This window comes from Scyliorhinus torazame, chromosome 1 (assembly GCF_047496885.1).
Source record: "Scyliorhinus torazame isolate Kashiwa2021f chromosome 1, sScyTor2.1, whole genome shotgun sequence".
Lineage (NCBI taxonomy): Eukaryota > Metazoa > Chordata > Chondrichthyes > Carcharhiniformes > Scyliorhinidae > Scyliorhinus > Scyliorhinus torazame.
The window spans coordinates 300,127,428-300,145,516 of record NC_092707.1 but is presented as its reverse complement, the minus strand read 5'-3'; the positions used below and the strand labels follow the sequence as shown (position 1 = coordinate 300,145,516).

Below are 18,089 nucleotides of genomic sequence, written 5' to 3'. Positions count from 1 at the left end.
ACCTAGTGAACTGACCATTGGCAATTCGGTGCAATAGAAGGATGGAGATACAGATGGACAGTATAAAGAAACCCCACCAGCTTCACTTCACGGGTAACGTAGAAAATAATTGCTGTGTTTTTAAGCAGTAATTCGGATTCTATATTGTAGCCCTTGGCCTGCAGGGACTCCTGACAACAGGCTTATTGCATTGCTGCTCATGGCAGCAGGTCCTCTAGCAACAGAACTATATGATACCTTCGCTTATGGCAGCGAAGCTGAGAGCAGGAGCTACAATGAGACGTTGAAATACTTTGATCGATATTGCGCTCTAAAAAAAATAAAGAAGCATGTGAACGTGCCACATTTAGTATGCGTACCCAGATAGAAGATCAATCAGAAAGCCATATTAAGACGTGTCATGCGAGTGAGATGTCTACACAGCAAAACAGCGCACTCAGCTCAAAAGATTTTGGCGCTGTAGCCACCTGGGTTGGCCACTTCCCGATTTTAAAATGGAGATCCATTTTAAGAATGCAGGGAAATTCAGTCAAACGCAGGAAAAACAGCAGGTGCAAAGTTTCCTGTATATCAGAACTTGCAGGAACCCAGACAGCACTGAAACTAACAACCATCTACATATTAATGAGCGATCCCCGGGAACAATTGGAAACAGTTGAGGTAAACAAGGCCAAGCCAGACTCCTCGGCGCCAGCAGGAGCCAAGACAAAGGAAGGCCAACAGACACTTAGGAACCGCCCAGTGATCAGGGAACAGCTCCAGTATTGGAGAAATCGATCCAAGTGATCAGAACTTAGTCCAATCACTTGGAACCAGGTACGGGGTCCGCCCCGAATGGCGCAAAGCCCCCGGGGACTATAAAATAGAGTCCCCAAGTTCAATTCATCCTTCTTGGCAGGGTCTCTCAGCAGCTCGAAACAATCCTTGACCGTGACCCGCCTAGTAGCTGCACCAACCAAGTAAGTCTCCAGTCAACGCACGCTACGAGATAGGCGCTCCTAGCTACCAGTCTATACCAGCTTTGAAGCCTGCAGATTCAGAATCGAACGAAAGGCCATTTGTTCCCCTAACCTGGTGGGCCAGTTCCAAAGCTAAGTATAGGCCTTTTAGTGTTAGAGATAGTCTAGTAAGTAGAGATCGCAATGGCTGATACCTTGGAGTACCAGCCACTGAACAAGCTAGAAACAGACAACAAATTGTGCCGATCGTCGAGAAGCTTGCTCCAGAGGCACTTGGTGAAATGGTTCCGGTAGTCAACTCCCTGATCCTCGAGAATTGAGAGGATGAGTGGAAAGATATTGATGATGAACACGTCAACATTGATATTGACGATGATGAGTGGGAAGATATTGATGATGAGTACAATGATATTAATTCTGATGTTGAAGACAATGACAACTCCAAGAGTGAAACAGAGGAGGAGCTAATGATTATTGCGCTATGCAGCTCAACGGATCACACATATTCTCGAGCAAGACCTGGATGACCCAATACTTGGATACTCAGAATTGATGTTCCATCGAGCCAAGAAGGTGTAGCACCTGTTGTCATAGATCTAACCTCCACCCAGGCACAAGAAAGCGAGGTGCTCCAACATCCAGTTGAAGGCGCAGAATTGGGCGCGGTCACACAACCCAGCAATGACGCGTCGGTGCCTCGGGTTCCACCTGAGCATCCGCATACTTCCGAGCACAGTGTGCAGACCAGCACTGAACCAGGGCTGCCTAGCCCAACATAAAAAGAAAATAATTTGCAAACTAATTTTTAAAACAAGAAGGAGGAAGAGGGGAAGACTGGGAGAGCTAGCTCATCCCACTGACAAAAGTAAAAGAGAAGAAGGTGAGGTCATGATTGACAAGCCAGAGACAGAAGAGACAGTAAACACCATCGTTGGAAGACACAAACAAAAAAGAAGCTGGTGATGCATGTGTGGCCAACACGGAAGAATGCCTTCAAAAGGCACCGAGTAAAGAGGATATGAAGCAAGACACCGGCATGTAATCCAGTCTTCGAAAAGGCTGGCAGCATCCCAAGTGATCACCGTGAGGGAGGCACAATCAGTTGTGCGAAAGGGACAGACACCGACCTGGCATATCATGTTCATGGACACCCTAGTTAAACCTGTTATAATGTTTATGCTTATTACTAATGCATGGAGCAATGATAGTAATCATGTTAGTAAACATTAATATTTCCGGATGCCTGTAAACAATATTGTTTGGGGTGTAAACAATATCTATGGGGTGTCCCCGGCCGGTGCCTGTGACTACCGGTCTTCCTTACTTGTCCCAGAGTGTGTCGCAGACCCAAGTTGGGGTGTCTGAACACCGTCAATCGGTGCCATTTATGGCCAAATTATCTGAACGGGCGCTAACGCTGTGGATAGGCCTGGCATTGTTCCTGTGTGGGGCATTTGCGTGCTTATTCCATTGTGGGTTCGGGGGGGCATTGCATTCTCGGGCGTATTGTCCCTTCTGTCCACAATTGTAGCATCCCTGCGTTTTAGGGTGCTGCGTGTTATTTCTACCTTCATTTATCCATGCGGAGCCTTGATGTGTCCTTACTGGATTCATGTTTGCTTCTACCTTCTCGTGCTCTGCCTTTTTATGTAGGGATTGTTCCCAAGATCTAGAGAGTCTCCTCAGAACCCACACTTCATTGTGTGCAGGGTCTGAGGGGGTCATAATTTGCATATGCTTTTTGTCCTGCATTTGTGGTGTGGGAGACTAAAATACGAGTCCATTTGGCCGTATTGTCTGCAGCTAAATGGGCGCGGGCTAAATCTCCAAATACTGCTTGAAGTGTAACCAGAGGCGTCCAGCAAATGCTGTTGGATGCTTTCCTTCCTTCTGCCTACATCGGTTGAGTCCTTCTACGTGATCTCCTCTATTATAGCCAATTGCATCTAGGATAGCTGTCTTCATATCCTGGAGGCTACCTCCTCCTACATTTTGTGGGTCGGGAAGGGCTGAACTAACGGATGGGTCCAGCTCATTACTATGAGTTTCACTTCTTCCTGCTCGTCCAGACAGTACATGATTGGATTGGATTTGTTTATTGTCACGTGTACCGAGGTACAGTGAAAAGTATTTTTCTGCGAGCAGCTCAACAGATCATTAAGTACATGAGAAGAAAAGGGAATAAAAGAAAATACATAATAGGGCAACACAACATATACAATGTAACTACATAAGCGCTGGCATCGGATTCTGGTCCAATGCATACACTCAACTGCCCCTCACCTAATGATTGGTGGTGGTGGTGGTGGTGGTGGGGGGGGGGGGGGGTTGTGATAAGTACCACTGAGATTCTCTCGGGTCGATTAGCTTCATCTCAGTGGAGTTGAAAGGAACAACTGTGGGGAAGTGGGTACTGTGTGAAATGGGGGGAGTGAGACATAGTGGAGAGACATTCACTGAGGGGGAAACACGTAGGTAGATGCCCCAGAAGCGAAGAGGGCTGAGGGATAGGGCACTGTCAGGAATTTTTATCAGTCAGTTTGATGTTCTCTTTCAGTTTATGATTCTGAATTTTTGGTCAATACAAAGGACTACCATTTCTAGCTACAAGTCATTTGCAGAGATGGTCCCTCATCTTATCAGCACATAATTAAGAGATTAAATACAGACGGTTGGAGCAACATGTGAATGCTGATGCTCCGTCACATTTACCAATGCGGAACAAATCACAGCAGAACTATGTGTACTTTTCCCAGGTGGATAGTGTACCTATTACTGCATTCTCAAGTATAAAGACATACAAAGTCAGATCCGGTGATGGGCAAAGAGTACATATCGATTTCGCGGGACCAATTGAAAGAGACATGTTTCTTGTCCTAGTGGATGCACATGCCAAATGGCCCAAAATAATGACAATAATGTCAACGATTGCTGAAAAGACAATCGAACGACTGGACAAAGCATTTGCACCGTTGGCAAGCTGGAACAATGCATTAGTGATAACTGGACTCAGTTCATATCACAGGAATTTGTGGACTATCTTCGAAACAATGACATACCGCATATAAAATCTGTGCCTTATCATCCTCCTACAAACAGATTGGTGGAGAGGTTGATACAGTCATTGAAGAATTCTGTTAAAGCATCGAAGGACAGAAGGACCATTAGCTCAATATTCCATGTGACTATGGTCTTATGATCTTATTGAAACTTACAAGATACTGCGAGGCCTGCATAGAGTGGACATGGAGAGGATGTTTCCACTTATAGGAAAAACTAGAACCAGAGGACACAATCTCAGACGAAAGGGACGATCCTTTAAAACAGAGATGAGGAGGAATTTCTTCAGCTAGAGGATGGTGAATCTGTGGAGCTCTTTGTCGCAGAAGGCTGTGGAGGCCAATTCACTGATTGTCTTTAAGACAGCAGAGATAGATAGGTTTTTGATTAATAAGGGGATCAGGGGTTATGGGGAAAAGGCAGGAGAATGGCGATGAGAAAAATATCAGCCATGATTGAATGGCGGAGCAGACTCGATGGGCTGAGTGGCCTAAGTCTGCTCCTATGTCTTATGGTCTTATAGATTTGACTGGTTTTCTCACTGGAACCGACACTCTGCCAAAATATGGTGAGATTCCACCTCATTTTCCTTGCTACAAACTGTGCCCTTGTCACCAACACCATCCCTTTTCTTGTAAACTCCCTGAAGCTGAATCAGACTGTTTGCAACCTTGGTCTTATACATAAGCCTGAAATGTGCTTCCTCCTACAAGACCCTGTTACCTCTGGCCTGACATATGCCACCAGTGCACCTGGATCCTCTCACCTTGTACTTTCTGTGAACCAACTCTGCTATTCGTGTTCTAACTTGCACCGTCCCATGACGTATTCCAGGATATGTCATTTCCCTGTACGGCCTTGCACTTCCCCACTTCTGTTAAATATATCTTGAACCAAATTTTTGTCATTTTTGGGTAAAGCCTTATGGGGCATTTGAGTATTTTAAAGGCATAAATAAATGGGGCTGTTGCTCAAGTTGATTTTAATGCCCTGCCTCTCCCCACTCCACCTTCTTCCCCTGACTCCACTTCGAGGAACAGTGGTTTTTAGCGGCATTGAACTGCAGATTGGTTTATTCTCTGCAATGACAAGGAGGCTGAATGGTTTCCTTGACCGCTGCACCTCCTCTGCTACGAAATGAGGTGCATGTGACCCCAGTGAATCTGATTCTTCTCACATCCCCAGGTACTCTGTGCACTGGTGCGGTTACTTGTCACCTTACACTCAAATGTAACAATGCAAAGTAATGGTTTGCAGCACCAAGGAACGAAGGAAGACATTGGGAGGTGATCAATGAGCAAGCTTGAAGATATTCCTACACGATAACAATTGTTGAATTTCCCTAGGGGGATTTGGAAGCCTGCTAATGTTGTGAAGTTACACTTTCCAGCTAAATGACTCAGAGGTCCAGTGAGGCGCATAAACATTCATGAGGCCCCACCTTGTTGAAACCACAATAGTTACCTGGTGAATTAGCAAATCTCAGCTTCTGGTCTCTACATTTCTTTGAACAGGGTAATTTCCATGAATTCTCTCATATCAAAATATGACAATACTGGAAACATTCAGCAGATTCCTCAGCATTTCTGAAGAAAATGACACACAACATTTTGGCTGTCAACCTCTCCTCAATTAATCCATATTCCTTCTGATAAATAGTTAAATCCCAAAGTGCTAACTTGTCCCATCTCAGTCCAGATGCTGATGGAATCCCTTTTTACCTTTCTGGTATTTCATAATAATAATAATCTTTATTAGTGTCACAAGAAGGCTTACATTAACACTGCAATGAAGTTACTGTGAAAATCTAGTCACCACACTCCGGCGTCTGTTTGGGTACAGTGAAGGAGAATTCAGAATGTCCAATTCACCTAACAGCACGTCATTCAGGATCTGTGGGAGGAAACTGGAGCACCCAGAGCAAACCCACGCAGGACTAGGGAGAACGTGTAGACTTCGCACAGATATTGACCCAAGCCGGGAATCGAACCCAGGTCCCCGGCGCTGTGAAGCAAAGGTGCTAACCACTGTGCTACCGTGCTTTCATTCCTTCATTCATGTTTCACCCATACACTGACCCTGCAATCTCATCTTTTTATTATTCCTCTGCTCTCTTCTCATGCGATCACCAAGCTCAACATGGCATGAGACCCACTTCCTACCTCTGCGGCCTACTTTGCTGACTGTATAGATCCCCTTCCTCGTCTCCAACTTGGTTGATGTTAACAGTTTCTACGGGTACTACATCACTTTCCTTCAAATCAACTATTACCACCCTCTGCTTAAGGAAACAAACCTTGGCTTCACCATTCCTGCAAATTACCAACCTATCTTTAACTTCCCGTACCTCCCCAAAATTCTGGAATATATTGCCACCTCCCAAATCCATGCTCATTCTTCCTGTAACTCTATGTTTGTTTTCCATCAATCCCTGCCATACTACCAAAATGGGTTCTTATCAAAGTCACAAGTCGCATCTTATGTTTTTTCTATTCTTGGGATATGAGCTTTGATGCCTTGCCCATTCCTATTGGCCCTTAAGATGGTGGTGAAGATCTGCCTTCTTGAACCACTGCAGTCTATGTAGGTATACCCACTGTGCTGTTAGGGAGGGAGTTCCAGGATTTTGACCCAGTATATTTTCAAGTCAGAATAATGACTGACTTGGAATAGAATTTTCAGGTGGTGGTGTTCCCTTGTGTCTGTTGCCCTGTTCTCCCAGATGGTCATGGTCATGGGTTTGGAAGGTGCTGTCTAAGGACCCTTGATGAGTTCCTTCAGTGCATCTTGTAGATGGTACACACTGTTGCTACTGTTCATCGGTGGGGAAGGGAATGGATTTTTTGTGGCAAGGATGCCAATTCAGCAGGTTGCTTTTTCCTGGATGGTGTCAAGCTTCTTGGGTGCTGTATGGAACTACACTCATCCAGGCAAGTAGAGCGTATTCCACCACGCTCCTGACTTATGCCTTGTAGATGGTGGACAGGCTTTGGGGAGTCAGGTGAGTAACTCGCCACAAGATTCATTGCCTCTGACCTACTCTTATAGCCAGAGTAGTTATATGGCTAGTCCAGTTTAGTTTCCGGTCAATGGTAGCCCCAGGATGTTAATAGTGGGGGATTCAGTGATGGTACTGCGATTGAATGTCAAAGGATGATGGTTAGATTCTCTCTTGTTGGAGATGGTCATTGCCTGGCATTTGTGCTGCGTGAATGTTATTTGCCACATGTCAGCCAAAGCCTGGATATGGACTGCTTCATTATCTGAGGAGTACCAAATGTGCTGAACATTGTGCAATCGTCGACTAACATCCGCAGTTCTGACCTTATGATGGAAGCAAGGTCACTGATGAAGCAGCTCAACATTGTTGGGCTTAGGACACTTCCCTGTGACTTAGTGCAGGGATGTCCTGCAACTGAGCAGATTGCCCTCCAACAATCACAACCATCTTCCTTTGTGTTAGGTATGACTCCAACTAGAGAGAGTTTTCCCCAATTCCCACTGACTCAAATTTTGCTTGGGCTCCTTGATGTCATGCACAGTCAAATGAGGCCTTGGTGTCAAAGGCAGTCACTCGCACCGCACCTCTTGAGCTCAGCTCTCCTGTCCATCTTTGAACCAAGGCTGTAATGAGATCAGGAGCTGAGTGATTCTGGTGGATCACAAAATGAGCATCAATGAGCAGGTTATTGCTGAGAAAATGCCTCTTGATAGGGCTGTTGGTGAACCCTTCCATCAGATTACTGATGATCGAGAGTAGACTGATGGGGCGGTAATTAGTCGGGTCGGATTTGCCCTGCTTTTTAAAAAATATATAAATTTACAGTACCCAATTCTTTTTTTTTCCAATTAAGGGGCAATTTAACGTGGCCAATCCATCTAACCTGCACATCTTTGTGTTGTGGCGGTGAGACCCACGCAGACACGGGGAGAATGTGCAAACTCTGTACGGACAGTGATCCAGGGCCAGGATCAAATCGGGTCTTCGGCGCTGTGGGGCAGAGTTACCCACTGAGCTATTTTGCCACCCTGGATTTGTCCGGCTTTTTGTCCACAGAACATACGTCAGCAATTTTCCACATTTGCTGGGTAGGTGCCTGTGTTGTAGCTGTACTGGAACAGCTTGGCTAGGAATGCACCATGTTCTGGAGCACAAATCTTCAGTATTATTGCCGGAATATTGTCAGGGCCCACAGCCCATATGACAGTGACAAAGGTCAACTAATCCTTTTCCTCCTTCCTGATTTGGCTTCAGCCTTTGATATGGTTGAGCACAACATTTTCCCCAATGGTTTTTGAAGCTGCATGGGATCACACTAACGCAATTGTATCCTCATCTACCCAATCGTAACCATAGTATTGCCTGCAATGGCTTCTCTTCTTGCTCATGCATCATGAAACCTGGTGTGCCCCCAAGGATCTCTCTGTGGCCACTTCCTATTCCTCATCTACAAGCTTCCCCTTGTAGCTTGTCAACATCATCCAAAGGCGCAGTGGCAGTATCCATGTGGAAATTGGTTTCACCCAGTTCCTCAGTACCTACTCTCTTGACCACTCGGATATTTCAAACTTGTGAGACTGCTTGTCTGACACCCAGTGTTGCTCGGGCAGAAATTCCCTCCATGGACAGGGAAGACTGAAGTCAGCGGGCAGGACTTTGGAGCCCTTCCCGGCAGCACGATCCTCAGATCCCGCCAAAAGCGACACCCTCCCCTCCGGCAGGCTGCCCGAAGGCAATAATTCCCTTCTCATTACACAGTACCCAGTCTAAGATGGCCTGCTCTCTAGTTGGTTCCTCCACATATTGGTCTAGACTCCAGGAATTCCTCCTCTCCGGCATTGTGGCAAATTTGATTTGCCCAATCTATGTGAAGATTAAAATCACCCATGATCACCGATATTCCCTTATTACATGCATCACTAATTTCTTGTTTAATGCCATTCCCAACCTCACCAGTGCAGTTTGGGGGTCTATATATGACACCCACTAATGTTTTTTGTCCCTTGGTACTTCTCAACTCTACCCATACAGATTCCACATTGTCAGAGATAATATCGTTTCTCACTATTGTGTTAATTTCCTCTTTAACCAGCCCAGTGCCACGCCACCATCTTTTCTTTTATGCCTGTCCTTCCTAAATACTGAGAACCCTGGGACATTCAGTTATTATGGAGTTTCTTTCCACTGGAACTACCCCTATGCACAACTGTCCTCATATACATCTTACAACCTTCTCAGGATCACCAGATCTGCCCTGACTTATATCGGAGTGCCTTGTCACATGAAAAGAAAGAGATTGGTGAAGAGAAATGTAGGCCCACTGCAGACAGAAACAGGGGAATGCAGAATAAGGGACAAAGAAATGGCTGAGCAATTACGTACATACTTTGGTTCTGTCTTCACAAATGAGGACACAAATCAGATCCCAGAAATGTTGGAGAATGAAAGGTTTAGTGAGAGGGAAGAACTGAGGGAGATCAACATTAGTAGAGAAATGGTGCTGTGGAAACTGATGGGATTGAAGGCGGATAAATCCGCAGGGCCTGAGAATAGACATCCCAGAGTGCTTAAGGAGGTGGCTCTGGAAATAGTGGATACATTGGTGGTCATCTTCCGGGATTCTATAGACTCTGGAACTGTCCCTGCAGTTTGGAGGGTAGCTCATATCACTCCGATATTCAAAAAGGGAGGTAGAGAGAAAGCAGTGAATTATAGACCAGTAAGCCTGGTCTATATCGGTAGTGGGGAAAATGCTTGAATCCGTTATCAAGGATTTTATAGTGGAACATTTAGAAAGCAGTGGCAGGATCAGTCAGAGTCAGCATGGATTTATGAAGGAAAAATCATGCTTGACAAATCTGTTGGAATTCTTTGAAGAGGTAACCAGTACAGTCGACTAGGGGGAGCCAGTCGATGTGGTATATTTGGACTTTCAGAAGGCGTTTGACAAAGTCTCGCATAAGAGATTATTGTGCAAAATTAAAGCACATGGGATTGGGGGAAATGTATTGAGGTGGATAGAAAACTGGTTGGCAGAGAGGAAACAAAGAGTAGGGATTAATGGGTCCTTTTCAGTAGGCAGTAACCAGTGGGGTACCACAGGAATCGGTGGTGGGACCCCAGCTATTCACAATATTTTTTAATGATTTGCATGAGGGAACAAAATGTAACATCTCAAAGTTTGCAGATGACACCAAATTAGGTGGGAGGGTGAATTGTGATGAGGATGCAGGGATCCCACAGCAAGATCTGGACAGGTTGGGCGAGTGGGCAAACCAATGGCAGATGCAGTTAATTTGGATAAGTGTGAGGTTATTCATTTTGGAAGCAAAAACAGGAAGGCAGATTATTACCTGAATGGTTGTAAATTGGGAGAGGGGAGTGTGCAGTGGGACCTGGGTGTCCTTGTGCACCATTCGCTGAAGGTAAGCATGCAGGTGCAGCAGGCGGTAAAGAAGGCTAATGACAGGTTGGCCTTCATTGCAAAAGGTTTTGATTACAGAAGCAGGGATGTGTTGCTGCAATTGTACAGTGCCTTGGTGAAGCCACACTTGGAGTATTGTGTGCAGTTTTGGTCTCCTTCTCTGAGGAAGGGTGTTCTTGCTCTCAAAGGAGTGTAGCGAAGGTTTACCAGACTGATTCCAGGGATGGCGGGACTGTCATATGAGGAGAGATTGACTAGGTTGGGATTGTTCTTGCTGGAGTTCAGAAGAATGAGGGAGGCCTCATAGAGACTTATAAAATTCTAACAGGACTAGACAGGGTAGATGCAGGGAAGATGTTACCAATGATGGATGTGTCCAGAACCAGGGGTCACCGCCTGAGAATTCAGGGTAAACCATTTCGGACCGAGATAAGGAGACATTTCTTCACACAAAGAGTGGTGAGCCTGTGGAATTCATTACCACAGGAAGTAGTTGAAGCTAAAACTTTGAATATATTCAAGAGGCGGCTGATATAGCACTTGGGGAGAATGGGATCAAAGGCTATGGGGAGAAAGCAGGATTAGGCTATTGAGTTGGATAATCAGCCATGATCGTGATGAATGGCGGAGCAGGCTCGAAGGGCCAAAAGGCCTCCTCCTGCTGCTATCTTCTATGTATCTATGTAACTTGCTCTGTATCTGATCATTATCTTACCGTGGTAAAATTCTGGTTTGGACAAGTCACCAGCAGTTCTGTGGTTTCCTTGCTAGACAATGAACACTGAACACAACAACTTGGTTTCTTTGACCTGTGATCAGGTTTGGAAGGGAAAAGAGAGGCAATCAGAAGCGGAGAAAACTGGCAACCAGGACGTGAGAAGAAAGAAACAACTGTTGTGAGGAGGAAGGCCAGAGAAAGGGGCCTTGGGAGGAGGTTGGATGAGAGGAGGAATGAGAAGGAGACATAAATTAGTGCTTTGTGGGGAGAGGAGAGGCTGGTATCTGAACATAGCAAGGAGCAGATGTCAATGCTTGCTGGGAGAGGTCTGCGATTGCATTGTTGGGGGTGGGGTGGGGGTGGGGATTAATTTTGGTTTCTATCATTTTTTTAAAAATCTTGAAGATGTAGATATACAAATAGACATGTTTGCAGTGTCCAATTTTGTTATTATTTCTCATCGAGATATTTCAGTGACTTTTTTCTCTCTCTCTCTAGATTGCAGAATCGCACAGTTGGAAAGGCATGTTTAAACGTCAACCACTATGGTGAATTCAGCAGTTCCAGTGACTAGTTAAACTTACATTTAACTAGAACTTGCAAAATTATAGTTGTAGCCCTTCGGACAAGGTCTAATTGTGATATTACATTATTGCCACATTAGTTTCTTAATTGTCATCAAAAATATGTTGAAACCATTCACAGTACAAGCATCTTGCTGCTTCAAAGCAGTGTTTTATCGAAACCTGTGATGTCAAATTTGAAATGCTGTTTGCTTTACAATTATGCTGAAGCATGTAGCCAACAGGCTGTGATAAGATGATTGTATATGAAAAGCCTGACACAGAAATTGTTCAAGATAATGTTGATTAGGAATCATGTTCTAGCTTAGTTTGTGTGGGAGAGAACTCAAATAATTATTGCTAATTTCTAGTTAGAGGAAGAAAACATTCACAGCGTTTAGGCTATGTCATCCTTTTTTGTCTTTGAAGAATACTTGGAAGTAAAATATTGCACTGTGACATATTTTGTTGTAATGCAAAATTTCTAATTATTGGAAATTAAATGATGTAAAATATTCTGGGTGGAGCAAGGCGGCAGGAATGCGCACATATATCTTTGGTGCTTTTCCGACTGCGGCAGCCCATACAGTAACTCAAAAGCAAAATCGTGCCGATGCTGCTTTCCACCGTCTAAAACCCTTTTCCCTTTTGGTTCAATTTCATACCTGGAAATCTGAAATGGAAACGAAAAGCACTGGAAATACTTAGCAGGCCAGGCAACATCTGTGCAGAGGCAAACAGAGTTAATGGATAGAATTTTCTCCTCCTTCCCACCATGTGGAGGCAGAGAATCTAGAAGCAGGCCAAAGGTCAGAAACCCATTGGTGTAAAATAAGTTTGCATTTCTCCCAATAGTGGGTTAATGCTAGGTCGGTTATCCTGCTGACTAGTGCTGTGAACGCCATTTGCATTCATTTCCATCTCATGAATACTTATTAAATCTGCTGCTCACCGGAATCATGTGCCGCCTCTCTTTTGCCAGCGGGAAATCGCACTGGTCTGTATCTTGTTTGAATATGGTGGGGGGGGGGGGGGTTGGTGTTGCTATCTTCACTTGCTATAAATATGGCAGTCAATGAGGTTGCCCTTTTATCTAGATATTGATATGATATGCTTCCAGAGTCGCCAGGTATTAAATGATACCGCCACAAGGTTCAACCGGGTATCGATCAAAGACCCAACAACCAATTAGTTAGTTCAAGTTCAATAATACTTTATTTACACCCAAGATTAACTTATACATGCAACATAAACACTACGAGCTTAACTACACCTAATAACTATGACAACCTGTACTTACCTTCAGGCACCCAGCTTCGGTCAGAGGAACAGTGGCCTTTGTTCGAATCTGGATCTGCTGGGTCTGGAGAAGTAACTGCGGTTCAGCGAGGCTCATCCGTCTGGTAGCGAGCGTTGAACTTGGACTTGCTTCTGGTCGTGGTGCTGCAGTTGGAGATGGATGTTGCTGGAGCGCCAGGTTCAAAAGAGATCGAACACATGGCAGTGTCTATCTTTATCCTTGGGGGTTTCGCGCTCTTTTGGGCGGTCCTTAGGTTTAGACGCAATTAATTGGGCAGTTCTCGATCAGTGCCTTCGATCTGAGTCAATAAAAGGGCAAGTGCCTTGATGGCTGGGCGTGTCCTAAGCGGTCATTGACCTTGCTGGTTATGCTTCCTGAGTAAAGGGAGTGGTGCCGATGTGTCTGGGATTGTATCGGTTATCTGAGTATCAGTCTTTTGTCTTTTGGAGATGGGCCATTAAAATGCTAATCGTTTGGGGGTTTCGATGCTGTCTAGATTCTCTGCTCACGAATATACATGCAGGCTCTGTGCCTGCCTGAATCTTACATTGTCCATATTTCCCTTTAGGCTTTGCGAACGTCCATGTTGCTTGTTGTAAGTGGCCATCCCAGATGGCTACAGTCCGTCCTCTTGATCCTAAACGGGAAACGTGATGGATCACACTACTGAATCTTCTTCTGTCCTCTGGTGTGCCGGGTACCCTTAATCAAGGACAGGTTCTATACTACTCTGTCCTATGGATTGGAACATTAACCTAAGTTTTCTTTTAATACATCACACTTCTATAAAAATTCTAAGGGGGCTCTATAAATATTTGCTGGGTTAGAATTTTTACTGTCGCTTTAGCCGTGTTTGTCCTGGAAGGAAATGCTTCCACCCATTTTGTTAAGGTGTCGATTACGACCAACACATATTTAAATCCATTTCTGCAGGGGGGGGGGGGGGGGAGGGGACCAATGTCATCTAATTGTAAGTTCGTCCATGGGCCATTAACAGGGCGGGTGTGTCTTAGCTGACCTTTCCTTGCTTATCTGTCTGGGTTGTTTTGGGCGCAATTTAACCAATTTTCAATGTAGTGGGTTTCGTCAGTTTTTAAATCGGGCCACCAGCAGAGAGGTCTGAGGTGGGCAAGGGTGGATTCTATCCCTTGGTGTCCGTGTCCATCATGGAATTGACAAATAATCTGGTTCCTGTCCTGGGTTGGGACCACATAAATACCATTATTTAATATGATTCCGTCGTGTACTGTTAAAGTGTCTTTGAACCTATCATAGGGAGCTGGGAAGTCTCCTTTGAAAATTTCCTTCAGCGTGTCGTCTTCCTTTTGTGCCTGTGCCAAATCTTGAATATTGGTCTGTGAGACCTGGACCGCGGTACTGGGGTACTCTCGGGGGGTTGTCAAAAGTGACCATGTCGTGAGCCTGCTTTTGCTAGGGCGTCTGCTTTTACGTTACCGGGTGGGGAGGAACGATGATGGCTTCTAACCTTTTTGATTCCATATTTGTGATCTTTAGCTTCTTCGAGAATGTGCTTTAGTAATGGCGCTGAGGGTAGGGGTTTACCGACGGCGGATATAAATCCACTAGATTCCCACAGGGGCAGGAATTCCGTCAAGCTGTTGCAAACATATAAACTGTCCGAATATATGTCTGCTGGGGTCGGGAACGAATCTGGGTACTGCACAACGTATGTAATGGCTGCTAACTCGGCTGCCTGCGAACATAAATGTCCTGGCAATTTTAACAATATCTCCTCTAATGGGCATCCCTGCGCGTCTTCGACATATATGCCACATCCTGTAATCCTTTTACCATTTAGAATGGTGGTGGAGCCACCTACATAAATTTTTAGCGAATTATCTGTGGGCTGGGTTCTCTGTGGTCTGATGCCTGTTTTTGTCGGTAGCGATTTGGGAATAAAGGGTCCTGTGTTGTGCTTGGCTGCAATGATTTCACACTCATGTAGGGTTCCTGCATATTGTAAATTATCGGCCAGAAACGTGTGCGTCTTTGTCCTCTTCACTGTCGCGTCCTTGTAGGAGTAGGGTCCAGCGCGCTGCTCTAATTTGGCTTACTGTACCGTCTTTTAGCCTACCGTCTAACAGTAGCTGTGTCGGGGTGTGCTCGGTCAAAATGGTTACGGGGTTGAGTCCTCTTATGTACGCGAAATACTGAACAGCCCAAAAAACTGCGAGCAAGTGCCTTTCGCAGGCTGAAAATCCTTGCTCTACCGGATCTAAAACTCGTGAGGCATAGGCTACGGGTCCTTAACGATCGTGCCTTTCCTGGAGAAGTACGGCCGAAAGGGTTCGGTCAGTGGTCGCTACCTCTATTGCGTATGGGGAGTATGGGTCTGGTGCCTGCAAAGTAGGAGCTGTACTTTGGGAGCGTTTCAATGTATCTACGGATCCGTGTGCTGTGGAAGCCATTTCCATGGGGCCTGTTTCTTAAGGAGCTTGCAAAGTGGGGCTGCCTTTGTGGCAAAACCGTCTATGTGGTTCCTGCAGCAACACACCAGTCCTAAAAATGATCGGAGTGCTGTAACATTATGGGGCAGGGGCAATTTAACAATTGAATCGATACGTTTTTGCTCTATCTCACGCTTACCATGCGTTATAACTGTACCTAAATAAGTGACCTTTTCTTGGAGAATTTGGGCTTTTCTGGGGTTGATTTTACATCCAATTTCTTTTAGGAGACCTAAGAGTTCGGAAAGAAGTGAAATGTGCTCTTCCTTGGTGTCAGTCTGTAGGAGCAAGTCGTCCACATACTGAATGAGGCATTCGGGTTGGGAAAAGTTCGATAATCCATTTGCCAATTGTCTGTGAAAAACGGAGGGGGAGTTGTGGAAACCTTGCGAAAGGCATGTCCACGTGTATTGCTGTCCCTGGAAGGTGAATGCAAATTTATGTTGGCAATTTTTATTCAATGGAATGGACCAAAAGCCATTGCTAACGTCCAGAACCGTGGACAATTTTGACTGTAGTCCCTGCTTTAACATGGTCTCGGGGCTCGTGACAATGGTGGGGGCTACTAACGGAGTTACTTTGTTTAATTCTCTGTAATCGATGGTCAGTCTCCATGAACCATCTGGTTTTCTTACGGACCAAATCGGGGCATTGTTTGTGTAGGCTACGGGCCGAATTACACCTTGATCCAATAAACTTTGAATTACCTTAGCTTAGCTCCCTCGGCTTGCTGTGGGAAACCGTATTGTTTCTGGGGTTTAGGATAGGGACCTGTAATGGTGACCACTCCTGGAATTTCACCGCAATCGTGCTTGTGCTGGGCAAAAGATGCTTTGTGTTTCTTCAAGACTTCCCTAATTGTTTTGTCCATGGTAATGGTTTGTGAATCAAACTAGTAATCTCCCACTGAACTAATCCTGTGTTCGTAGTCTCCTACTGTGAGCCATTTTCCACATACATTTATTCATGGGGTCAAAAGAAAGGTTGTGTGAGCTCATGAAATCTATCTCCAAGATGTGCTCTGCTGTCTGGGGTAAATCTACTCAAACGACTGAGTGCTTGGTTCGAATGTTACCGATCTGAATATCCACAGGGGCCGTAATGTGTCCCTGCTGGAGGCGTCCTGTAAATCCACTAAGAGTGATAGTGTCTGTAGTGGGCCATATACCTCGTTGGTACATCGTGGAGGAGTTTAACGTGGTTCGGGACCCTCCTGTGTCCCAAAGGAACTCTATGGGGTGTCCCCGGCCGGTGCCTGTGACTACCGGTCTTCCTTACTTGTCCCAGAGTGTGTCGCAGACCCAAGTTGGGGTGTCTGAACACCGTCAATCGGTGCCATTTATGGCCAAATTATCTGAACGGGCGCTAACGCTGTGGATAGGCCTGGCATTGTTCCTGTGTGGGGCATTTGCGTGCTTATTCCATTGTGGGTTCGGGGGGGCATTGCATTCTCGGGCGTATTGTCCCTTCTGTCCACAATTGTAGCATCCCTGCGTTTTAGGGTGCTGCGTGTTATTTCTACCTTCATTTATCCATGCGGAGCCTTGATGTGTCCTTACTGGATTCATGTTTGCTTCTACCTTCTCGTGCACTGCCTTTTTATGTAGGGATTGTTCCCAAGATCTAGACATTGGAAGGACTGGAAGATCCCACCACCAGCCAATGGTGAACTGCCTCCGCCAGCAGAAAACACGCTGAGGGGAGCCAGACAATCACGCTCCCTGTCTTCAGTCCCTTCCACAAGCTGTTTCCTTGCCGCTGACTCCATCCCGCTCCATGACAAATGGCTGAGTCTGCGCCAGGCAGGTCTTGGAACCTTGAGATGATCTTCCACAACCACATCAATACAAGGAGCAGATATTTCTGTATCTCTATAACACCTCCCTTCTCTGTCCCTGCCCCAACTCATTTGCTGCTGAAATCAACATGCACATGTTACCTCTCGCCTTGTCTATTCCAACACAGCTTTGGCCGGTTTCACAGTGTACCTCCTGTAACCTTGAACAAATTCTGCTCCCCATGTTCTCACCGATACGATTCACCCACCACTCTGATTGACTCGTGGTCCAGCAATACTTCCACGACATTGCCCTTCCCTATCTACGTTGCTTCTTCCAGCCCAACAACCTCTTCAGAAATCTGAGCTTCTTCAATTCAGATCTTAGGAGCATTCCCTTGATCCCTTCCCCCATTTCAGCTGCCCCGGCCCTAACCCCTGGTATTCCCTCCTGAACCTCTTTCTTCAACACACACCTTCAGATCTACAGACAGGATTTTCTGGCCCTAACATTTCCAGATACTGTCACCGGGAGGAGGGGAAAATTTGGAGAGTTGTTGGATTCAGCAATTATAGAGTATATAGCTAAACTGGGGCGAAATTCTCCCCCAGTGGCGCGATGTCCGCCGACTGGCGCCCAAAACGGCGCCAATCAGACGGGCATCGCGCCGGCCCAAAGGTGCGGAATGCTCTGCATCTTTGGGGGCTGAGCCCCAACATTGAGGGGCTAGGCCGGCGGCGGAGGGATTTCCGCCCCGCCAGCTGGCGGAAATGGCGTTTGTTGCCCCGCCAGCTGGCGGAAATGGCGTTTGGTGCCCC

The 18,089-nt window shown here is 45.8% G+C and overlaps 1 protein-coding gene across 3 annotated transcripts in view; it reads left to right on the top strand.

The window, feature by feature from the left end:
* LOC140422922 (uncharacterized) overlaps positions 1-12,682 on the top strand; it is a 181,815-nt gene extending 169,133 nt beyond the window's left edge. For all 3 annotated transcript variants that reach the window (XM_072507739.1, XM_072507738.1, XM_072507737.1), the window contains one exon: positions 11,661-12,682. In XM_072507739.1, the coding sequence (XP_072363840.1) occupies positions 11,661-11,714 (54 nt within the window). In that variant the 3' untranslated portion in view covers positions 11,715-12,682. The remainder of the gene's footprint in view (positions 1-11,660) is intronic.
* Positions 12,683-18,089: the final 5,407 nt, after the last annotated feature.